Consider the following 25345-nt stretch of genomic DNA (forward strand, 5'->3'; position numbering starts at 1 on the left):
ATAAACATATATCAAGTACAAGGTACCAAGTATGTAATTTTGATACGTAAAAAGAGTTTAGACCTTATTATAGTTTGCCCATTCACGTCAAAGAGAGAGTCTGTAGATCCTCCTCGGTTATGGTGAAAATGTAGCCAAGTATTAATTGAAGGTCATAGGAGCTGAAGAGGTGTGAACCTTCAGTCCGTTGAGACTTGGTTGGCCCTAGCAGAAGAGACCCAGGATCAGGTTTGACAAAATGTCCATAGACTGATGGTTGTAGAGCAAGACCACAACCTCAATGAAGAAATGGTTGTGATTGGGGGAGAGTGGAGTGGAGGGGAGAATCTTGAAGGACATCCCACAGAGTATAGATCCTGAAGAAGAGGTCCAGTCATGTGTTGGGGCCAGAAGGCCCCGGGATGGTGAAGAAGGCTGATGGGTGCTGTTGAGACATCTCAGATGTCACAAGTGCAGAGGTCACTTTTGATACTGGGATTAAGTTGTGGTCCTAGTTCTGGTTCCAAATAGAGGCTCTGCAAGCAGAGCCGTGGGAGATCGCAGGATGTAGGAAATGTTATCAGTGACATTAGAGGACACCTTTAGACAACCAAAGAAGAGGAAAACATGCTAGCATTTGACCCATTAAGGCAGGAAAAATTCTGCTTTGGTGAGGATGAATGACTCTAGTTAGGCAGCAGAACAGTGCCCAAGAGAATGAGCAGCTTCAGTGGTTCGAGTCGGGATGTTCACGATGGAGCATGCACTTTGATTCCAGTCAGAAAGCATGAACTCCCATGATGAGTATTGCAGGTCCAGGTAGCTTCAGGGGAGCAGAGCACTAGAGGATTGCAATCAGATGTCCAAGTAAGGGACGATTAAATGAAGCCAAGGAAGAGAGTGAGCCAAGAATTTGCAGCATGAATGGAGAGGAAGGAATTGGCTTTGCCCACCAATCCACAGCCATGCACCATTCAAACTTTTTATGGCCACCCAAACTCACCCTTTGGGGCCACAGACATGCACAGTTGTGGATTGACTTGTCTAGGAGACCATCATCTAGTTTAAAACCCAATTCATTCAAGGGGCCTTAATGCGCTCTGCAAAGAAACTACCTAGGCAAAACTGACATTTTCAACATTATTTGTGGTCCAAAATAATGAAAGGCCATAAACAAAATGGTCGGGGTGTTTTTATATTTCATTGATAGTCATTTTTGCTCTATATAGGGGCAAGTGGCTACCAATGCGGTAAAAAGGTTTGTTTTGCGCCCAAAGTAAATTATATAATTGCTGCTATACTACTCTCAACACGTTTTCATGGTTTCCTGCTTTGGAATACCCTTGCTCTGGTAACCACATGGGCTATTAAGCGTGGCACATCCCAAATGAATTGAAGCTGCAGGGAAACTTCAGTATATGTCTCTCTGACTGCAAAAAGAAAGGCTATAAACCAAAAAGCCATCAAATGTTTCCATGGCTACCAAAGTAGCAAAATGAACCCCAGCCAAGGGAACTCTGGCCTATCACCTTATTACTAAACCTACCTCTAATAACGGGGTGTTATCTTCACTGTTGTTGATGTTCGAAGGTTCTTTCAAATGTATCTCAACAGTGTAAGGGTTGTTTGTTCTGCAAATAGGTTATTCTTTTTCCCACCTTTGGGCTCTGTTCTCCAGGTCAACCAGTGGCTTAGGCTTTTTGATCACTCCTATTCTATATTTCAACAGGGGGCTTGAGCTCTCTTCCCTAGAAGAAATTCATGCCCATGCAGTAAGTTCCAAAGTTGGTTAACTTTCTGTTAGACTCCTTTCCCATTCCATCTGCTAAACTGCCACGCAGGCTATTCCTCATGCATGCTTTCTGCAAAGACTATGCTATGGAGTGGCAGCGCTGTTGTTCATTTTAACGAGGCTCTTTTGAGAATTGCTTTTGGGTAGGTTTCTTATTGACCAGAATGGGTTTTTGTCCAATCTTTGGGATGTGGGGGCACACACATTACCCCTTACCCCCCCAAGTTATGACGTATACATCTACATCCGAAGGACTGTTTTAAAGGTTGCGTGTCTGCCTTCCCATTATCATAATTCCTGCTTTTCAATCTTCTACTCTGGAGGAAGGGTACAGAATTTACCATACGTACAGGTTTACTAATCATAGCAACTCCTGTGCTGGTATTTGTTCAGCCTTCTTCCAGATGGAAAACGGCCTCCGCCCCTGCTTATATCTTCTAGTTTTGGAGAGGGAGAAGAAAAGCTGAAGTGCTAAGAGACAGTAGGCACATAAAATGCACATTCGCACGAGGCCCACAGGCATCTTTGCTGTGCAAGAAGTTTTCCATACCCTTAGCCTCCACTCAGGACATCACATAAGTATGCAAGTATTGAGATTAAGAACTGCCAGTATAAATCGGTACAATGAGAAAAGATTTTTATTTTTTTACAAAGAGGTTATTTTCTAATTGTATACTTGAAAACAATTAATAGGACCAAGTCTAACTGTAATACTAACACATCGGTTAAGAGTAAACACATTAGAATGAGATGTTTGGACTAATGTGTCCATTTCATACTTGTGTGGAAAACATTTTGACATTGCAATATGTACAGAATTAAGGCTTGTGTCGATTGAGAATGATTGCAATGTACAGAGCTGTGGTGAGTATATTCTGTTTTTGACAATCACTTTCTACACTATTATTACATGGGGTTGAAAAAGGACTAATTTTCTGAAATCTTATAGTTTTAAAAAATAACATGTATTTGTATATTTGGAGCCAATGCATGTTGATTAATGTTCACGAGGCAATGAATATACTTGCTGGCCTGTATGTCTGCTGTATGTTTGTGCTAGAATTCCCACCATTATAGATGATTAGGCTGTATGAACACCCACTTCATCTTGTTTTCTCTTCCAACCTCTATTATCTTTGCTCTTTCCATGTGTTCAAAGGCACTCATATTTCCATAATCTGAATTTGTTTTTCTATTTTTTTAGGGACCTTTCCAATCGATCTAACGAAAACACGTCTTCAGGTGCAAGGCCAGAGTACCGATGTTCGTTACAAAGAGATACGATATAGAGGCATGTTTCATGCTTTGTTCAGGATATCAAGTGAAGAAGGGCTTCGCTCTCTTTACTCTGGGTATGTATTTCCAACTTAGGATACGATATGCGGTGAATGAAATGGGCATTTTCTCACATGGCTAGTTTACTAACTTTTAATTAAAATATATATTTTTTTAAATTGTTCCAATCCAGTGGAGTGTTTTTTAGTTTTTTTTAAATGTAATTTTACTGTCATTTTTATAACACATAAAGTCACCATTAGCCCATTACACTTCCCACAAGGAAAATATTTGGTTCATCTGAGTGTTCAAGATGTCCCCTTCCCACTCCCTCCCCCCCTCCCCTAAGCATAGTCCATGATCTAAGCAAAAGAAGGAAAAAAGAAGCATAGCCACCCTCACAATCACATCCGCCTTACACCTCTGTTAATACCCATTGGTTTTCCAACAGCTCACTGTCCTTACCTAGTGAAAAAAGGGAGTCATTCGCCTTCTATGTCCTTGTGGGTTTCCTCCAGCTGGTGTCTGAGGTCAGCGTTGGCCAGGGTTCCATCACTAGTTCGTGTAACGGTGGCAAGAGGGGACAGCCCTGTCTAGTGCCCCAGCTAAGGTGAATTGCCCTTGATATCCCTCCAGTGACCAACACTCTTGCCCGCGGAGCAGAGTATAGGGCTGCGACCCACCCCATCCACTTGGTCCCCATACTGATCTTCCCAAGCACCCCCATCATAAATGACCGATTCACCCAGTCAAAGGCCTTTTTGGCATCTAGGGAGAGGATCACAGCCCCCTCTCTCCTCATCTTTGGGGCGTGTGTTACGCAGGTTGTCCGAGCCCTGCCTGTTCCGGATAAACCCTGACTGGTCGGCGTGCACCAGCTGAGGCATGAGCACCTCCAGCTGCGAGGCCGATATCCTAGCGAGTATCAATAAGGAGATGAGGCGGTACGAACTACAGTACGTAGGGTCCTTACCCTGTTTAGGTATGACTTCAATGAGTGCTTCTAGAAAGGAGGGGGGATATCGACTGCAGCCTGAATAGTGTTAAAGAGGTTAACCATGGGACCCGCTAGCAGTTCCTGGAACTGTTTGTAAAAGTCTCAGGGGTAGCCATCCTCCCCGGTGCCTTCCCCGGCTTAAGGTGGGCTATGGCTCCCAGTACTTCTTTCCTTGTGGCCCTTTCCCCATCTGTCAATCTCAGTATTTGAAGCCCCCCAGGTTTTCCTGTATAGCCTGCCCCCTGTCTCCCAGTGGCTGCTCATACAAGCCCTCATAAAATTGAACAAAGCATTCAGGAATGTCGCCCTGGCCTCCCGAAAGATCCCCCTCTGCTTCACATATGTGTGTCACTCTATTCTCCACCCTTCCTTCCTTTATTCTGTTGGCTAACGGGGTACTCCCTTGGTCTCCCTTTTCATAATATCGCTGTTTGGCATGCAGCCATTTTTTTTACACCTCCCCTATCAGGAGTAGGTGTAACTGTTGGCAGTTGTCTCACGTCTCAGCCAGCAACCCCCTCCCCTCTCCACCCCAGCTTGCCTGAGCTGCGCCCTCATCTCTCTAAGAATCCTGCCTCGGCTTTCCCTCAAGCAGCCCTCTCTCCCTCTTCTTCAAGGCACCTTTTTGTATAATGAAGCCCCTAAACGTGGCCTTGGCCGCCTCGCATAACACTTTCCACTGCACTTCCTCCTTGAACAGACCGTCATTACACCTCCATCTTGGGGTTCACCTCCACCACCCCCCAGTCCTCCACTACCATCTTGTGATCTGACCATGTCACTGATTCCACTCTCTGGGATTCTACCATTGCCCCCTGCTCCTTGGGGACCAGCAGGAAGTCAATTCTCGTGTATGTTTGGTGTGGGGGCGAGAAGAAAGTGTAACCACCCGCATGGAGGTTCCTAGATCTCCACACATCTTCCCAAAAAAGGTCCTCGAGGAGCTGCGCCAAAGTCCTGTGTTCCCTCCCCTGTGGCTTGACCCAGTCCACCCGTGCCGACCACCAGTCTACAGCGGGGTCCACTGTTGCGTGCATTGAAATCGCCTCCCACCATCGGCGGTCCTTCCCCACTCCCCCAAGACTAACAAGATCTTCCCAAGAAAAGCTAGTTGGTGTACATTGGGGGCATACAGAGACACCAGGGTGATTGTCCCCTTCAGGCGACCCTTTACCTCAACAGATCTTCCTCCAAAACCCCTCAGTACCTGTATCTCCATCAAGTGCATAGAGCGCGGTAAGACTATACCCACTCCCTCCTTCTTGCTGGCTCTGTGAGGGGCCCAGTACATCTGTCCAATGTCTGCCCCCTTCAGTGTCTGCTCTGCCCCTTGTTTGTAGTGGGTTTCCTGCGAGAAATGTACCTGCAGCTTTGTCTTAGAACAGACTGGCTCTTAATGAGTGCTTGTTTGGGGAGTTCAGTCCGTTTACATTAAGCGTGGCCACCCTCCAGTTAACCATTGTCAGGATGTGGTGAGGCCCTCCTGTTCACCCGTAGGGTAGCACCTCCTCTCTCCGACCACCTCAACTGTGCTATACATATATCCGTTCCCTCATATACCCACCCCTTGAACCTGTAAACGCCCACTAACATGTTTGGGTAACAGTGCCCAGCCGGGTCTTCATCCCTTAGTTTCCAAAACAACTGGGAATCCCCAGGTCACCAGGGTGACAACGAACCCGCCACCCCCCCCCAGCTTCAACGTTGTGAACCACACTTACACCACCCTGCCCCCCAACCTCCTTACCTCCATTCACTAATTTCGTTGCAGGACCCCCTCCTCAAATAGGTGCTTTGGGCTGGTTCGCCTAAGCTTTCTTGGATTTCCTGGAAGCCGATTATTTTCTATGGCTTTTGGTTGTGCAAAGGCACTGTTGGACCGCTCTCGCAACCTGCGTTGGCGATCCTTCTCCTGAAAAGTCCCCTCCTTCCGTAGCTCTGGCAGCAGCCTGGCGGCCTCCTCTCTTGCTTGAGCTCATATTGATCCCCCACATGTTCAGAGCAGAGGGTGAAGGGGAAACACCAGCGACCCCCCCTTTATGTAGCCATTGTGTCAGGGGCCTGCATTTCCTTCTCTGCTCCAGCGTGTAGTTTGACAGGTCCTGGTAGATCCTTACTATGGCCCCCTCCCATTAGAGATCGCCCGGCCCTAAAGATGTCCTCCTTGTCTCTGTAGTTATGGGACTTTGCCATGACTGAGCGGGGCCCCTTCACTCCTCCAACCCCACGTGAACCCGATCAAATCGTACCTCCTTGCTGAAGGCCTCACCCATGAGTTTTCTCAATACCCCAGACAGTTTGGCTTCCAGGTACCCAGTAGACTCACCCTTCCCCTCCCTTGCCCTCCCGGGAGGCCCCAAATCTGCATATTGTTCCTATTCTCCCTGTTTTCCACATCGTCCAATTTACTTTGCATCTCACTTTCCTTGCTCTCCATCTCCTTGATCCTCCAAACCCACATCTGCTATATCTGTGGCCCTTTGGGTGTGTTCCAGGGCCTCCACTCTCTTGGTGACCCTCTCTGTAATGGCACCCATAGAGGTCCTCACCTCCGCTCTGAACGCCTGTAGCTCAGTCAGGATCGCCAGCACATCGTGCTGCCTGTTTCCTAACCCCCATGCTGCCCTGGTGCCCCCACCTCAACGCCCTCCGTCTGGGTCCCACTGTCCTCTCCCTTCACTGTTCCGGCTCACCACAGCGCAGTTCCGTTGCTGTATGCTCCTTCAGCCCCCTCAAGGTGCAGCTCCCGCACTGGTGGTGTGGCCTCCTCCCTCACTCCCTGCTGTGGTCGGTTGGGGGAGAGGGGCTAGATGGCCTGCCTGGGGTCTCAACCTATGCCACCGGGGCTGTCCGAGTCTGTGTTTCCTAGTCTCGGGTCTCCGCTGCACTCGCCACGGGCAGTATCAATATTGCTGGTGTGGTGCGGAGCTTCGGTCCTATGCGGCCATCTTGCTCCGCTCCCTCCTAGCGGTCTCTCAGTGGAGTGTATTTTGAGCTAGTCAATAAACTATGCAAACAGTTTTTAGCATAATGCTCTAATAGTCAATAGCACATTCAACATTAGTTTATCTAGACCATACTTCATGCTCTATTTAAATATTTCAGTTTGTGCAAAGGCTATTGTTCTAATGCAAAATTAAACTTGACCCAACATAACTTCCATTAGTGGGCAAAATGGATTAACCCTCAATGTTGTAATTTCCTAAGAATAAATGTAACTTCCCATAAAATTCCAATACTGCTGTTTTTGGGACCACGTTCCCCTTTTCCACTTTTTCACTCTTGCTCGTCTGTTTTCCTTGCCTGTACCTCCCTGAAAGCTGTATTGTCTTGCCTTTAGGCCTCATCCCCTTATATTCCCTGGAATGTTTGCCAATCTTCCACCTACTTCCCCAAAACTCACAGAATTACTAATACAGTTCCTTCCCCAATATTTCCCCAGATCATCCCAGTATTCTTGCTTCTCCAACTTCCTCAAAGGTGTCTGGTGTTATCACTCCGATCAGAGATCCTGAATATTTTCATGCCTCTACCCTTCCCCTCAAATCTCTGTATCAGTACTCTATTTCCATCCTTCCCTGATATTCCACACTATTGTCGCATTGCACGGTCTCATTCCTGATGGTAACTGGTATTACAGCTTCTTCCTCCCTGACGGTTCTCGTTATTGCTACTCCCCTTCACAGCACTTTTCATAGTTGTCACTTCTGGCTTCTTCAAAGTAAATTGTTGCTAGATGGTTACAAGGAAGCAGCACTGTCTTCTAAAGTGCAAAGTGCAGAGGCATGCTACTGTGGACTTAAACAGGCGTTCCCTTACAGCTTACATGCCCATTCGTCATTCTGGGGGTTCAGTGAGATTTTTGGATGAATAAGGAATTTGCTCCCTCTCTTTATGTAGTGTCTGGTCTCTAGTGTGGTTGATTGTGCATGATTCTTATATCTGATTGATTTTTCACCCAAATCCATGAAAACCTGTCATCCAGCATACATGCATCGATACAAACGGTAGAATTCGATCTAAATCACAAGGCTGGATAATCAGTGATGCCCAACAATCCTTCACCTAGAATAACATTCTGAACATAGAAAAGCATAGAAGAGATAAACATTTGTAAAGCAAGTGCTCTTGTGCGGACCCCTGACTTTCTTCACAGTGGTAAGTGGTATGCACTTCAGACAGACACAAAATCAACATTTTGGGCACAAGCATCAAGTGCCCCGAAATGGAAGCCAGGAAATTGCAAGAGATGTTCTCTGCAGCCAAATAAGGTTCTGTACTATATGAACTTTTTAAGGCTTCTATATCCCTCCTCGGCCTGAAGGTCACTACTTTCATAAACTAACTGAAAGATTTGCCCCACAGCCGCATTTCCTTTATTCGCCAAAGTTGGTATTATGTTCCCACATTTTCAGGCAGAGGAATATTCTGCCATACATGTTTTAATAAACTCCAGGACTAGACGATTAAGTGATTCTGCCTCAGAGGTTAACTGACTTGTGGTTGCTAGGACCAGGAATTATCTCCAAGCCCAACCCTCAGATTTGACCAACTACTGGTAGGATTTCCAAACAAAACAACCATATAGCCGAATTAGTGCTACTTTGTTCTTGTAGGCTCCGGGCAGTGGTTCAATAGAGAGAAAGCCAAATTGTTTAAAACGAAGGAGGCATAGACTACAGCTCTGGCTCTCCACTATGTTTGCCCGACAGAGCAAGTAAATCTAATGCACAGGCGCTTGAATTTGCAGACCACTTCAATTGCCGTGTTTCTGTACTGACAAAATATATAATTTTTTTCCCCCAAATAAGAGTATTTTGGTTTGCACGTATTCACTAAAAGATGGATTTTGGCATACAAACCTCCCAGGGCTTTAAGCTTGTGTTGGCGGCCTAACTGTGTTAAGTGTAAGAAAATAAGATCTTTAACATGTAGTAGAACTGCAGAACATTAATGTATAGCCCTCGGAAGAAAGTAGTTGGTATCTTTTAAAGAGGAGAGATATGACAATGTACCCTTGGTGCCTCCTATCTATGGTGAAGTAGCTGTAGTACAGAAACCTGTCCTACCAAGGCAAATGTAAGAGTTTTCAGTCATACACCACAGAGCTGCTTCGCAGTGCTTCATTGATTTCTTAGATTTATTGAAGAAAGGTAGTTTGCATAAGTGCCTTACTGTTATGTAGTTTGGTTTATACTTTGAGTGTGCTCACTTGAAATAAAACACATTTGTATCCCTTAACCGAAGCTCCATGCAGTACAGAACTGTCATGATCTCTGCTTCCAAAAGATCAGGACTTGCCCGACTCCCTTGGAAGCAGACCCATAACCCCGGTTCCGAGTGCCAGCCAGTCCCAATTGGGACCTTTTGGACCCTGTCCTAGCGCCAGTGGCACCAGGCTCATAAAGATGCCCAGTCCCAGCGCTGGAAGCGCCGGGCTCATAATGCTTGGGTGGATTTACCTGCAGCAGACCATGCTGCTTACTTACCTGCCAGTTGAACCCCTGATCCTCTTCTGTTTGGGACTACTTTTCCTGTTGGGTGGGGCAGGGGCCACTCCCTAGGTTCAGAACACTGGAACTCTTCTGGAAAGCAGGAACTCTTTTCTTACCTAGGCGTGGCTGTGGAAGGAGACATCTAAGCACTACAGGAGGCTATTTAAACCACACCCGATGGATGAATCTTGCTTTGTGTTATTCTGCATTCTCTGCAGCAGAACGCTCATCGTGTCTTCTGCTTCTGATCCTGGGCCTAAGGGAACAAAGGCTTACCATCCTGGAATCCAGTCTTCAGCAGCACCTGTAAAGACAAAGAAAGAACAGGTTAGCACTACGGTCTTCAGTGGCAGCGCATCTCTTACCTGGTCCATCGGCTGTCACCAACGCCTCGCGCTGCATTCCGGCATCTGAAAGACAAAGGCTTACCTACTCTTCGCACGCTCCGGAGGCCTTCGGCGCTGCATCCCGCATCTGAAAGACAAAAGAAGGTGCGTTTAAAGACATTGGGCAACTTTATTACTCACGTGCCATTACTCCCTCCCACGCCGAATCCAGTGGGTATTCCAGCACCCTTCAGCTTCTCTAAAGCTCCGAACTTGTACCTGCAAGATAAAAGGGACAGTTAGTGCGCATCGTGAAGCAGGCTACAAGCGCTTACTTACGTGCTTCCAGGCGCTTCTATTCCTCACGCGGGTTTGATCCTCAACTCTCATCAGCCCGCCATCCGCCATCGCCGGAACCCTGCAAAACAAGAGATATCATTACAAAAGACTTAAGACATTTGAAGTGCCCATAACTTACCGTTCGTGCAGTTAACGACGGACAGCAGTCCTCTGAGGTCAAGAGGCATGCACCCTTATCCAGTGAAGAAACTGGTTACGGCACCCTGCCCCGAGGCAGATGGTGAGCTCGGCGTTTACTTACCTAAGACATCTTACTCTTCAAGTCAGACATACAGTGCACAGAGGTCCAGCCCAAAGAGCCAACCGTGTGTTACACATCACCTTTGAAGATACGGCATTCACCCAGTCAAGACCGGCGCCTCTGCACAAATCAGGTGAGCGTTACAGAACACAAAGCCTACCGCAAAACTCCCACCCAGGCGCTATGCAAACCTCGGATACCGACCAGCTAGCCCAGTTACTTGGGGAACTAAGAGCAGAAGTGCATGCAGCCCGTCAGGAAACGAATGCTCTACGAAGGGAACTGATTATTTCCAAGGAGCGAACAGACGATCTCGCTAGACAATTGCTACAGTCACAAGCCGGACAAACTCCGTTACCCGCATCAGGGGCAAATCTTCCTTCAACATCCTCTACGAACCCAGTGCAGATCAACCTACCTGGGAATGTATCTCTGGCTCCGCCCGAACGATTTTCTGGTGACCCAAAGAGGTTTGCAGTATTTATTAATCAGTGCCGGTTGCACTTCTTATGCCGGCCAGCAGCCTTTCCAACTGATCAAGCTAAGGTAGCTTTCGTGCTTTCGTACCTTAGTGGCAATGCGGCAGACTGGTCGATCCCTCTAGTTAATCAAGATGATCCGGTTCTCCATGATTTTCAAGCTTTTCAGCTCAGTATGGAAAAACTGTTTGCAAGACATTCACAGGGGCAGGCCTTGGACAATGAGCTCCTTTCATTGCGACAGGGTAATCAAGACCTTTTGGCTTATATTGCGTCTTTCAACAGACTGATAGTGGAAACTCGATGGCCTGAGGACAAAAGGATTACGCTGTTTTATAGAGGTCTACGTGGAGAGCACAAAGATGTGTTAGCCCAAGTAGTGAATCCCCTGCAAGACTGTTCGGACTATATTGACTTAGTCGTTCAAATTGACCACAGACTGCAGAACAGGAAGGCCAATCGTTCCAAGTTTGATGCTCGAGTATTTTCCAAACCACCAACTCCTACCAAAGGAGTAGACTCCGGGGAACCCATGCAAATAGGGGGCCTGAAAGGACCACTAACACAAAAGGAGCGGGAAAGGAGAGAACAGCTGCAATTATGCCTCTATTGCGGGAACTCGGGGCTTTTTCTTCGAGACTGTCCGGTGAAACCAGCCAAGAAGGCAGTAGGAGCTGCAGTTACCAGGGTCACAAACTCTGAGCAGGGAAACGACCTCGCCCGACAAGAATAGAGGTCCTCTTGCCGAGCGTTAAAACCAGTTCAGTGACCTCGCATTTCGTGATACCTATGGTCCTCATTAGCCCTGAACATCCGGATCGATTACATGCGATTGAAGCTTACGTCGACAGCGGTGCCATCGGCAATTATGTGGATCATGAAATGGTTTTGAGGATGAATCTGACTCTTTGTCCAAAGGCTGTAAAGGACGTCATTACTACGGTGGATGGTAAGGAGATAGCCTCCGGACCAGTAACGCATACCACCCAAGAAGTGACGCTAGTAAGTCAAGATGGACACCATGAGAAGATCGTGTTCGATGTGATCAAGGCCCCTCAGTTCCAGATTATTCTAGAAATTCCTTGGTTAGAGAAGCACAATCCTCAGATCGATTGGCGAGCAAGAACGGTTCAGTTTCCAGAATGTGTCTCTACTTGTCACCCTCGACCTGGTGTTGCACTGGCAGCAATTTCCTCGAGGCTCCCCAGTTACCTCCTGAATACCTAGAATTCCAAGATGTTTTCCGGAAGGATCAGGCTAACTCTCTACCTCCTCATAGGTCTTATGACTGCCAGATAGACCTGATACCTGGATCTACTCCTCCTTGTAGTAGAATTTATGCCCTCACCGAGCCTGAGAATCTTCACCTCCGACAATACCTGGATCAATACCTAGCGAATGGGTTTATTCGTCCTTCCAAGTCCCCTGCTTCCTCAGCTTTGTTATTCGTTCCAAAAAAAGAAGGGGACCTTAGAACTTGTATAGATTATCGCTCCCTGAACCAGATCACCGTTAAGAATAGATATCCGTTACCTTTGATCCCTGAACTCCTGGACCAAGTCAGAAAAGCATGCATATATACAAAGCTGGATCTTAGAGGAGCCTACCACTTGGTACGAGTAAAAGAGGGCGATGAATGGAAGACGGCCTTCCGCACCAAGCATGGGCTATTTGAATATCAGGTCATGCCCTTCGGACTTTGCAATGCCCCGGCCGCCTTTCAATATTTTATGAACGATGTCCTCAGAGAGCTCATAGATGTGTGTGTTGTTGTTTACATTGACGACATCCTCGTTTATTCTTCATTGGAAACTGAACATCGGAAACACGTGAAAATCGTCCTCGAGAGATTGCGTCAACACAAACTTTTCGCTAAATTGGAAAAATGTGTTTTCAACGTGACTGAAGTTGAATTCTTGGGATTCATATTATCACCTAGCGGAGTGCATATGGATTCAAAGAAGGTCGATGCAATTCTCAAATGGCCATCGCCATCCTCCGTAAAAGGTGTTCAAAGCATGTTAGGCTTTGCTAACTTTTACCGCAGGTTTATCCCCGAATTCTCTCGAATAGTCCAGCCCATCACCGCCTTGTTAAAGAAAAACAAACGTTTTGAATGGTCTACCGAGGCGGAACAAGCTTTCCGGAATTTGAAGACTAGATTTATCTCTGCACCGATCTTAAAACATCCTCGCCCAGAACTCCCCTACATCGTTGAAACTGATGCTTCGAGCCTTGCCATGGGGGTAGTTCTATCACAAAAGGACCCAGTAACCAATCAGTTGCATCCCGTGGCATTTTGGTCCCGCAAATTCTCGCCTCCTGAAATCAATTACACTATTACTGATAAGGAACTTCTAGCTATCAAGTCTGCCTTTAAGGCTTGGCGGCATTATCTTCTGGGGGCCCGACACACCGTTACTGTGATTACAGATCACCGAAACCTGCAATATTTGAAAACCGCAAAAGCTCAATCCTCTAGGCAACTCTGTTGGGCACTATTCTTTGCCGAGTTTGACTTCATAATTACCTATCGACCTGGTACAAAAAACGGTAAAGCTGATGCCCTTTCTCGGATGGGAGTGGAAGAAAATTTGATCAAGCCTAAACCTGTACCTATCATTCCCGAACAAAGAATTCTAGGTGTAATCGCCACACAATCCATAGAGGAAGTTAAGGATAAAGCCAGGCTACTGGTAACTCCAGCAGACATACAGAATTGGCATCTGCAGGGAAAGGACTTTACGGTGAAGGACAACCTATTACATTTCCAAGAACGGTTATACCTGCCCAGCACAGATATACAGAAAAAGGTAATCTCTTGTTATCACGATTCTTTAATGGAAGGACATCCCGGTATGACCAAGACCTCGGAAAAGATCAAGCGCTACTTCTGGTGGCCGTCTTGGAAAAAAGATATCAGAGACTTTATAATGTCCTGTGGAGTATGCGCCCAAAACAAGAGTCAAAAGGAAAAACCAGCCGGCCTCTTACGCCCTATTGACATCCCGCCTAGCCCTTGGCATACGCTTTCTATGGACTTCATCACCGATCTACCTCCATGCTCCGGATACAATACGATCCTAGTAATCGTGGACCTATTCTCCAAGATGGCGCATTTCATTCCACTCAAAGGCTTACCAACAGCAGCAACTCTGGCCCTAGAATTTCTCGAAAACATCGTCCGACTGCACGGTTTTCCTTCAGTTCTAATTTCGGATCGAGGTAGTCAATTTATTTCTCATTTTTGGCGAAGTTGCTGTCGGTCGGCTCAAATTGATGTGAGACTTTCGACCAGCCACCACCCTCAAACCGACGGACAAACCGAGAGGACCAATCAAACTCTGGAACAGTATTTGCGCTGCATGCTACAACAAACTGAAAAAATTTGGAAAGATATCCTTTGGATAGCCGAATATGCCTACAATAACTCTGTCCACTCGGGAACTGGGAAGACCCCGTTTTTTCTTTTATACGGTAGTCACCCTCGAACCTCGGAGTTGGATCCACTCCAAGATCTTGGAACACCAGCAGTAGACCACCTGCATTCTACAATCACCCAAGCCTTTAAGGAAGCCGTTTCTCACCTTCAAAGGGCTAAAGAACAATACAAGAAAGGAGCAGACCAACATCGGAAGGAAGCCGCCCAATATCAAGTAGATCATCAAGTCTGGTTATCCACCAAATATCTACCTCTAAAAGGACCACGCACATTCAACCCAAGATACCTTGGTCCCTATTCCATCACTACCATAGTAAATCCAGTAGCGGTGAAGTTGGACTTGCCCCCTCACATGAAGATACATCCGGTCTTCCACGTCTCTCTATTAAAAACCGTGCAACCTCAAACCGGACTAACTACATCTCCAAAACCTATTCTAGTTGATGGAGAACTCGAGTTTGAAGTCAAAAGCATCCTTGATTCCAAGATCTCCAAATCTAAACTATTTTACCTGATTGACTGGAAAGGCTACGGTCCCCAAGAAAGATCCTGGGAACCTGCAGAATATGTCCACGCGCCTCGTCTAATCAAAAGATTTCATCGAACATTTCCTAACAAGCCCAAACCCCCGGAGAAGCCCGGTTTGGGAGGGGCCTTGAGGGGGGGTGCTGTCATGATCTCTGCTTCCAAAAGATCAGGACTTGCCCGACTCCCTTGGAAGCAGACCCATAACCCCGGTTCCGAGTGCCAGCCAGTCCCAATTGGGACCTTTTTGGACCCTGTCCTGGCGCCAGTGGCACCAGGCTCATAAAGATGCCCAGTCCCAGCGCTGGAAGCGCCGGGCTCATAATGCTTGGGTGGACTTACCTGCAGCAGACCATGCTGTTTACTTACCTGCCAGTTGAACCCCTGATCCTCTTCTGTTTGGGACTACTTTTCCTGTTGGGTGGGGCAGGAGCCACTCCCTAGGTTCAGAACACTGGAACTCTTCTGGAAAGCAGGAACTCTTTTCTTACCTAGGCGTGGCTGTGGAAGGAGACACCTAAGCACTACAGGAGGCTATTTAAACCACACCCGATGGATGAATCTTGCTTTGTGTTATTCTGCATTCTCTGCAACAGAACGCTCATCGTGTCTTCTGCTTCTGATCCTGGGCCTAAGGGAACAAAGGCTTACCATCCTGGAATCCAGTCTTCAGCAGCACCTGTAAAGACAAAGAAAGAACAGGTTAGCACTACGGTCTTGAGTGGCAGCGCATCTCTTACCTGGTCCATCGGCTGTCACCAACGCCTCGCGCTGCATTCCGGCATCTGAAAGACAAAGGCTTACCTACTCTTCGCATGCTCCAGAGGCCTTCGGCGCTGCATCCCGCATCTGAAAGACAAAACAAGGTGCGTTTAAAGACATTGGGCAACTTTATTACTCACGTGCCATTACTCCCTCCCACGCCGAATCCAGTGGGTATTCCAGCACCCTTCAGCTTCTCTAAAGCTCCGAACTTGTACCTGCAAGATAAAAGGGACAGTTAGTGCGCATCGTGAAGCAGGCTACAAGCGCTTACTTACGTGCTTCCAGGCGCTTCTATTCCTCACGCGGGTTCGATCCTCAACTCTCATCAGCCCGCCATCCGCCATCGCCGGAACCCTGCAAAACAAGAGATATCATTACAAAAGACTTTTAAGACATTTGAAGTGCCCATAACTTACCGTTCGTGCAGTTAACGACGGACAGCAGTCCTCTGAGGTCAAGAGGCCTGCACCCTTATCCAGTGAAGAAACTGGTTACGGCACCCTGCCCCGAGGCAGATGGAGCGCTCGGTGTTCACTTACCTAAGACATCTTACTCTTCAAGTCAGACATACAGTGCACAGAGGTCCAGCCCAAAGAGCCAACCGTGTGTTACACATCACCTTTGAAGATACGGCATTCACCCAGTCAAGACCGGCGCCTCTGCGGGAATCAGTTGAGCGTTACAAGAACAGGCTTCAAGAATTGAGTCCGCTTTAACAGACCTTACTCTGTTGCAGCCTGAAACCAAGCATGCATGATATGCCACAGGAACTTCCGGCCAGTGAGTTCTTGCGTCTTCTGTGATTGGCACAGAGGCTGCTGATGGTACACCTTCAATTGATGGAGAACTGGTGACCAGTTCCGTAGACTACAGCCAACTTCTTATAATGTTGCCAACTGACAGACATAGGTAAAGGCAGAGTGTTACCAGGTTATGTACCACAACCTGCAGTGTTTGTGTGAAGGTTGCCATCCTTGTTCTGTGCCTCCAGCTGCCAAATTTATCAGAACAGCATCATGGAGGTCCAGCGAAGCCAGTACCTACTGGTGGATGTGCTCCCTGCCCATGAATGAAAGCCCTGAGATACCAATGGACCTATTCAAACTTGACAAGGTCATGGAACGACTGAAGAGGGACACCCAAACATCACTCCAGTGCTGTTCAGGTAATAAGGCTTCTTATGTGTTGAAAAGAAAAGGGTTTTCTGAGTTTCTAGTCCTTTTACCAAGTACGCTTCTTAGTAAAAACAGGTGGCGTTTTAGTGATTCACCCCCACAACTCCCCTTCTGCACTTATCTCCTTGGGCTCTCCATCTTTTCAAGATAGGTCCGAATAAGGCCCTAATATTCCACCTTAACTTCCTATTCCAACATGTTCACAATATTCAGGTTACGAGGCCAGTTGTGTATAATGTGTGCCGTACTCAAAAGCGAACCCATCATTAAAACAGCCTTGATTGGTGGATAATGCATTCTGTTCTAGGCAATGATTGAATGAACCTCCTGTGAGCGTGCGTTTGTTCAATATTCCTAAGTTGATGGTGATGAATACAGCTTTGCAGAGCATGCCATGAGTCTCAACACTTTTGTGGCCTAGGTTAAAGACTTTTTAAATCCTGTGAATCTGCAGGTGCAGACTCCAAATCTTTTATCTATCCAAGCACCCATTTGTGCCATGGTACTGGTACCTTCTGTAGGTAGGCTCTATTAAAACTACAGACTGGTCTTGTGCACAGACATCTCTTTACTTTAACAGTGTTTGCTCTTGAGGGATGGGCCTCTGATCACCTTAACCCAAAGCAGGCCCACCACTTAGGAAGCGAGTGCACGTTTGTACGTAAAGCAAGTTTATTGTACAGTTGTCCCGGGAGGGGCTAGATAACGCTGTCAAACTAACCTATGCTTCTCTGAACCACACAAGTTGACACATTATATACATTTTTGCAACAGGTAAAATATTCCCATATATTTTTTATCACAAACCACCCCCACATGTGATTGGACAACACCCATACAAAAGAAATCCAATCTTTCTCCAATTTTCCCATTCTAATTGATTGCAGTTATCTTTACCATCCTCAGCTCATGTTTCCAACACACGCCTTTTTAGGATATGTCCATTGGCAGGTTATGACTTTATCATACAGTTGCACATCCACATACAATCATAATTCAGTGCAAGTCCCAGCTGGTCTGAGACCACCTAACCCTGGAAGTAATTGCACATGGATTGCATGAATACGTCAAACAACATGAGGAGGGTCAGAATAAACAGGTTCCCTTGAACTGTCAATATCCATCTCACACACCCCAACTTGCTGGCGCGATTGGAACATTCTAATCTATGTGACTACCAATTCAATGCTCATGGCCCCTGGCCACATCCTGAAAAAAACAATCAAAACACAGAGTATCGGTCAACTCTGGCTTTGGACGTCCTTCACTCCACGTTTATTGTTGGTCAAAAACAAATGGCGGGATCCATCAGCAAGCTACCATGCACTTTAAAAAGATTACATCTGCCTTTGCGATACTGGCAAGCCATAAAAACCATGGGCCGACCTGTTGGCTTACCATCTGCTAAGGTCAGAGTTTATCGCTCCTTTGGCCTCTGAAACACTGCAAATCCAGTTGTTCCCAGATGCTCAGATTTCACCTCGCGAACCCCTGACTGAAGAGTAACACATTTATAAAGAGAGCACACTACATGTAGATTTATACATTCCCTTTGTGTCTATATATTGGTGTGCATGCAGGTTTAGTAACTATCATCTCTTCTTTACAGTGGGTTCTTCATGACCAGTCCCCTTCCTCGCATGCGCATTATGAAACTCATCGCCCAGCTTCTAGGAACTTTATGGCACACCATATCTGGATCATGTTTATATTTCATTTGGCGATTTTGGCATTTACCTTACTACGCGCGTGCAAATCTATTAGGTATCAACTTGAACGCAAAGTAACACTAGAAGTAGCACTTCACATTTAACAACACTGGATGGATATAAAATTGCAACATCTCGGCAACGTTGCCATACCCCAGTTACAAATATGGTGCGCACAACGTGAACCCTTCTTCATCATTGGGACCTTTCCTGACCGTCGCAACAGCTCCAAGGCAAAAACACGTTCTCGGGCACTCGTTTGAAAGTTGTTGGACCCTACTTCTGAGGTTTCCAACCATTCATTATAAAGGAACATCTTTTGTCATACTCTGGAGTGGTGACAACAAAAAAGGCCCATAGCTCAGCCTTACACAAACCTTGGTAAAGAGACAGTCATATGAAAACCAAGGAAAGACATGACAGAAAAGTCACTTTTAATTTAAGTCAATGCAATAAGGATAACCTTGATGAAATTAACAGCTAGTTGCATATGACATTTGCTTTCTGGGTGCATGAGGGGGAGGGAAGCAGCCTTGCAACACTACAAATTAATAATTACTTATAGTCCACTTCAAGAAGCATTCATTTGGCAGTGGAAATTAGAATGCTTGTGTGGACACACATTTTAGTACGCTCAAAACAAAAAGCTTGTTCAACCTTCCCATAGGAAGAAGCTTTTTGGCCAAACTACGGACAAGGTCTTTGAGAAATGCACGGCAGTGGTAGACACTGGTAATTCCCTCGATTCATATTTGCTGAATCTGCGAAGGCCCCTGATCAGTCTTTTTAGGTCGTTAAAGCATAATGCTTGGCAAAATCACAACCGCTGTGATGAAAAACAGAACCTTTTCCATGGGAAAATAAAACCTGCAAGCCCTGCTGTTTATTCCAGAACCAAGAAGATAGTTTGACTTTCAGATATGCAGTGCTACAGATTTTTTTGATATTGTTACATAGTAATCCCCATTTTAAACTTTGAGTAGTAAAAATGTTTTTTCTCCTTCGCAAGAGTAAAACTTATGCGACATCCAGCTGATGTGTACAAAAATGTAGAACTGTATGGAAATCCTATCATGCGGTAGCTGTCCACCGTGACTGAAAATCAGGTTTCTCTCAATTAATAGATGAAGCACAGGGTACAGTAGCACGAACGCCTTTCACAAATGGAACAGAGATTACTCACACTCTGAGCTTCTCTTTCGTGTACAGAAAAGGTACAATAGCAGTATAAGCTTTTTAACACTTTGCTCACACAGAACATGTCAGCTTGAGTAGGAGCCAAAGCCATTCAGGATTCCCCCATTCACACCAACGGCGAATCAGGGAAACGACAATGCAAGCATTCATCATGTAGAACAGTCTGAGTGATCAGTGCAAGCTAAAGCAAGGGTAAAAGATTCCCAAATGGAGAGCAGATTAGGAATGCATCTCCACAGTAGAAGTTCCCCTCACATGAAACGGGTCTAGCATAAGTTTCAGGAGTGCACACTTCACTCCTAATGTAGAAGAGGTATGCCTTGGACATCGGATCAAGCTTTCTTCACATAGAACAGAAGCATTGTTGGTCTCAACAATGCAAGATTAGCACACATAATTTGTGGATCACAGCAGTAGAAGTTTCATTTGCAAAGAGAAGGAATTGCATGAGATGGAGCAGTTAAAGCACACCCACGCTGGAAGCTGTAAATTAAGAGCCTCTGCAATTAAAGCTACACTCACCATAAAACTCGAACATCATAGGCCATTGTAGTCCAAATTTCTGGAGCACCACCCACATAGAACAGGAATAGTTAATAACATCAACAGGGAAAGCTCCTCACATATAGAACTAATGTAACATTGATAGAGACTAGTCCACGAATGCAGGCTAACTGGAAACAGAAAAGCTCTGTGTAGTAGAAATTCAGTTAACTATAATTAGAAGGAATCCAACCTTGGAAACACAAATGATTTCTGTGCCAATTCCCAGCCACCCTACAGCTGGTTCACAACCTAAAGCATGTTGCAGAAGGGGATGTTCATATGGTACAGGCGGATAAATTACTCCATACGCCTTTCATTATTCCTTTAGAGGTCTGGGCATTTGCTCTCTTCTTTATATTTTTACGTATTTAAGATACAAAAACTGTCCCAATTACACATGTGATGAATCCCTAGGTGTCGTCACTTCTACCCGAGGAAGAGCCCCTTCCCATTAGGCCAGAGATGAGAGCCTTTTACCCGATAGTGTCCTTGGGGGTGGTGTAATGCGGGAGGATCTCAGGGGGAGGTACTCCCCCTTGAGCGATGAGTACGACCATCCAGGGTGCAGCCCTTGTAACAGCAACATACCCCCACATTCTGTAACTTTTCCTTCCTTGAACAACCTCTTTGTAGCGAGTAAACCTAGGTACTGATATCAGGTAGAGAACCATAGGGAACCTGAAAGTACTGTGACGAAGATGAGGCATTCAGAACTAACGTTCACTCTCCGGAACAGAGGGCAACAGTCTAATCTCTTGTCAGAAAATTAACGTTTGAACATTTGAACTCTTTAAAACCGAAAGAGAGCCCGGCTGGTAAGCCATACATAGCAGAGACGCTGCAAGATGCAGGAATTTGAATTCCTGAGACTGGAGGACGCTAGTGGAAAAGGAAGAAAAGTCACGTCCGATCCTGGAGGAGAAAGACCGCGCACAGCTCTGGCTGCTGAGAGGAACGGCAACATTGCCCCGAGATGTTTGACCGGCGAGTCCTTGGCAAGTGTAACAACGTAGTTGGTGGGAAGATGCTGACCCGCCAGAAGCATGGGAGAGAATGGGAAAGAGCAGTGAAGCCACGAGACACTGCTTCCTCCCAGCGAGGTTGAGACGTGCCGCAAATCCCTACAAGGTAATGGGAGGCACAGGTCTGCCAGCGGGGACACAAAGGAAATGAGAGGGTCTCTGTGTGGTTCCTGCTGTAATTCCTACGACATGAACATCGGGGAAAAGGGTCACTTACCCCAAGAGTCAAGAGGACTATTTTTGCATCAGAGGAAATCTTCCTTGTGTCAGTGGAAGGACAGTCAGAGAAACTCGGATCAGAATCCAAGCCCAAACAGAGACATGAGTCCTCTTCCTAATGGCAGTACTTGGCAGGTTAGTGAACCACATCTGCCAACTCAAAGAACAACAACTTTGGGTCTGGGACCCAAGCACAATTGGATCTCTGTGATATTAAACATCGGAGACACTCTGATAAGTTCTCTTATTTATGTCCAGTCACGTGCCCTTTGCACTGCCCTCTGCTCTCACTGTACGCACCAATGATACCTTTACAATCTTACTCTGTTTCTAAATTTAGAAACATTCCATGTTATAACATTGACTAGATTTTGTAGACATTGCAATTTGACATGCCGAGTGTATCTTCAAGAATTGGAATATGGAAATACAAATCTTGAAGAGCACAAACGTGTATCTATGCTTTGCAGTAGATGTTCATTTCTAATTCAGCTGGCTACTTTTCAGACCTAATGCGACTCTGAGGGTCTGTACAGATGGCTTCACTTGGCCTGCCCCCCTGCTAGGAGCCTGCTTATCTTTACCCCCATTTATGTAACTAGCTATTTTGTGCCTTGCCATTTAATCAGGCCTTCCCCATACCATTATTTCAGGGTTCTATTTTGCTGCTCTTAATTTCTCCAGAGAAAACATGCATGTGTGTGCACACATGAGCTTACACCTACATGTGCATGTACAGCCATATACTATATATATATTTCTGAGGCTTGTGGAATCTGCTTAGATCACATGCTGTGCATAGGCCGACATCTAGTGGAAGCTGCGGAGTATTACAGTTTATTTTTCGAAATTCGAAAAGGGGCATCGAACTAGGGCGTGCCAGTAATACTATCCCTAGAGTGACGTCCACTGTACCCATGATCCCTCATGCATGTAAGACCCTTAGATTGTTTTTTTCCGCCATACTTGTCGGAAGCATAGTTGCAGAGTTCCCTGGCTTTTAGCCATTAATCATAAATTTAACAAAAAATCCCTGTTCCTCAAATCCCATGTCGAGATTCCGAAGATCGACGCCGGTACTGGAGAACGAACAGCCGTCGAGACTGCAGAACAGACTTTGGGCCTCGGAAGGCCTCTGGCCTCGGCCCGGGTCTCGGAAGGGCCTCTGGCCTCTGCCCTGCAAGTAGGGAGAGTGGTGGGTGGACATACTCACACTCGTTTCTTTTCCTACATACACTTGCCCGCTGCCAGATATTAACATATGGAGAGTACTCCATTTAAATTTTGCCCCAAGTGCAACCGTAAGTTCCCTTGGGTAGATAAGCATAACACCTGTAATCTGTGTCTTCCTAGGGACCACCCTGAAGCTAATTGCAGAGCTTGTAAACTCTTCAAAGCAAAGACACTTAAGGACTGCTCCACCAAACGTTGGGCCCACTACGCCAGGCAGCTCAAGGCCATGGCCGCTGTGGGTTCCTTCAGTGATGGCAGCAACACCGCCGTATTGGGCGGCGAGGGCACAAGGTTGTCGTTAGGCACCCAAGCGCAAAGCCCCCAACCTCAGAGGACTGTCCAGCGGGGCAGTTATGGGGACAACACCCAGCGGCAAGAGCGCTACTCACACACCTTCATCTAAAAACACTAACCCCGCCCGAGATTCGACACGTATGTCGAGTGATCGGCAGACAAAGGCACAGAGAGAGCGGTCCGCAGAATCGGTGTCCTCTGAGTGTTCCAGGTCACGGTCATCTCATGACACACAGCAACTGTCTACGATTGCTAAGAGTGCCACATTACCTAAACTCACAGTGGTATGGTCGTCGGAAGACGAATCTGTCCTCTACCCCCAAGCAGCACGTTCAAAGTAGACTCCGACAGTTCGTTCGACATCTGCCTCCGAGTCTCGACGGCCCTCCTCTAAGACTCTAGAACCTCGTGACCCCAGCTCCGAATCTCAACGCCAGGCGTTGAAAGATACGGGGAAAGCCAAAGAGTCAAGGAAACATGCCTTTACACATGGAAAAGGGGAGAAACAACAGAAAAAAGCCTCTGAACACCAGGTTCAGAAGGAGAAACACCCAAAATCTTTAGAGAAGTCCAATACCCCTGACCCTGTCACTAGGCCTAAAGTTGTCCCTCCCACTCTCCAGGATATGGGGATAGAAGAGGAACCACAGCCGGAAAGGGTCATTCCCAGTTCCAGAGAATGAAGCTCGGAAGACATCGACAGAGTGATGAGAAGAATGTCTTTTATGGCACATTTTTACAAAAATAAAACCTGATTACTTCCACAGCTATCAGAATACCCCTGCTACCTCTGCCCCTTCGGGATCCAAAGACCCTCAACCTCCTACTAAGGGACTCCGTACTGAGACTCCAGTTCAGGGGCTGATTTTAGACCCATTCACTATTGAACCTTACCAGAAGTATGGTGAGGGTCCAGAGATACAAACACTGGACGACCAGGCAGGGGTCGACTATTATGGAGACGATGAGGACCAGGATGAGGAGGAGGAAGACGAGGCAGAGGCCTATAGTCTCGACTCTCCTATTCCCAAGGACCCACCGGTGAATGGCTCACCTGTGGATAATCAGCCATTGCTGAACGAGGTCTTAGCTAGGGTTGCAGCCCACTTCCAGATAGACCCTCGGGGGGCTCAAGAAGAGAGGGACTTTACAGAGCAAATTATGGGGGATAAAAAAATCCATTGCCCAAGCCATACCAATTCTGAAGTCTATTCAACGCAGAATTGACCCTTCTCTGCTCACTCCTAATCTTACCCGGGCAGTTAACCCAAGAATAGAGCAATTATTCAGGGCCGCCCCCTCCGACCCACTTTACATAAGGGGTCAGCTTAAACCCGACTCATTAGTGGTTACCACCACTAGGAAGAGGGCGGGACACCTCTAGCATCTTCTGAAACTCCCCCAGACAAAGAGAGCAAAAAGATATATGGGCTAGGAAGAAAAGTGGCTTCCACTTCCGCTTACCAGGCAAGGATTGCTAATACCACCACTCTGCTGGCAAGTTACAACTGTCACCAATGGGAACAGGTAGCTGCCCTCATTGCCTCTGCACCTGAACCTCTAAAGAGCCAGTTGGCCCAGATTAAGTCGGAGGGAAGATCGGTGTCCGGATGCATTCTCAAGGTTACCTTTGACGCAGCAGACAAAGCAGGCCGGCTTATCGCGGAGAACACAGTCATCAAGAGACACGCTTGGCTGAGGCAGTCAGGGTTTAAACCCGAGACCCAAGCCACCCTCATTGACCTGCCGGTGGAACCAAATGTCTTGTTTGGTAAGGCGGTGGAGGAGGCGCTCAAAACAGCCAAGGACGAATATGACACCCTAAAGTCCCTTGGACAACTAACTAATAAACCCCCAAACCAATGAGGGAATAATAATTTCTGATGTTTGTTAATCTGCTTAGAATCACATGCTGTGCATAGGTCCGACATCCAGTGGTCACTGCGGAGTATTGCATTTTGTTTTTCGTAGTCGAAAAGGGGACGTCGACAAGGCGTGTCTGTAACACTATCCCTATAGTGACGTGTTTTGTACCCACAATCCCTCACGCGTCGAGGTCCCTCAGATTGTTTTTTTCCGCCCAGCTACTGGTCGCCTTTACGCGGAGCTCCTCGAGAGACATTGCAGATTTCATCTCCTCGACCTTTGGTCGTTTTCCTATATTAATATACAACATATCGATCCCCCCCTCGACGCTGTTGTGAAGCTGTCTCCGCCGAGCAAGATCTTCGACAGAGGTGACGAGAGGAGGAGATTCTTCGGCGTTGCCGAACA

The 25345-nt window shown here is 46.7% G+C and overlaps 1 protein-coding gene across 7 annotated transcripts in view; it reads left to right on the forward strand.

The window, feature by feature from the left end:
• SLC25A14 (solute carrier family 25 member 14) overlaps nt 1-25345 on the forward strand; it is a 534240-nt gene that overhangs the window by 251329 nt on the left and 257566 nt on the right. For all 7 annotated transcript variants that reach the window (XM_069613100.1, XM_069613102.1, XM_069613103.1 and 4 more), the window contains one exon: nt 2976-3123. In XM_069613100.1, the coding sequence (XP_069469201.1) occupies nt 2976-3123 (148 nt within the window). The remainder of the gene's footprint in view (nt 1-2975; nt 3124-25345) is intronic.

This window comes from Ambystoma mexicanum, chromosome 5p, assembly GCF_040938575.1.
Source record: "Ambystoma mexicanum isolate Mex_15411 chromosome 5p, UKY_AmexF1_1, whole genome shotgun sequence".
NCBI classification, from domain to species: domain Eukaryota; kingdom Metazoa; phylum Chordata; class Amphibia; order Caudata; family Ambystomatidae; genus Ambystoma; species Ambystoma mexicanum.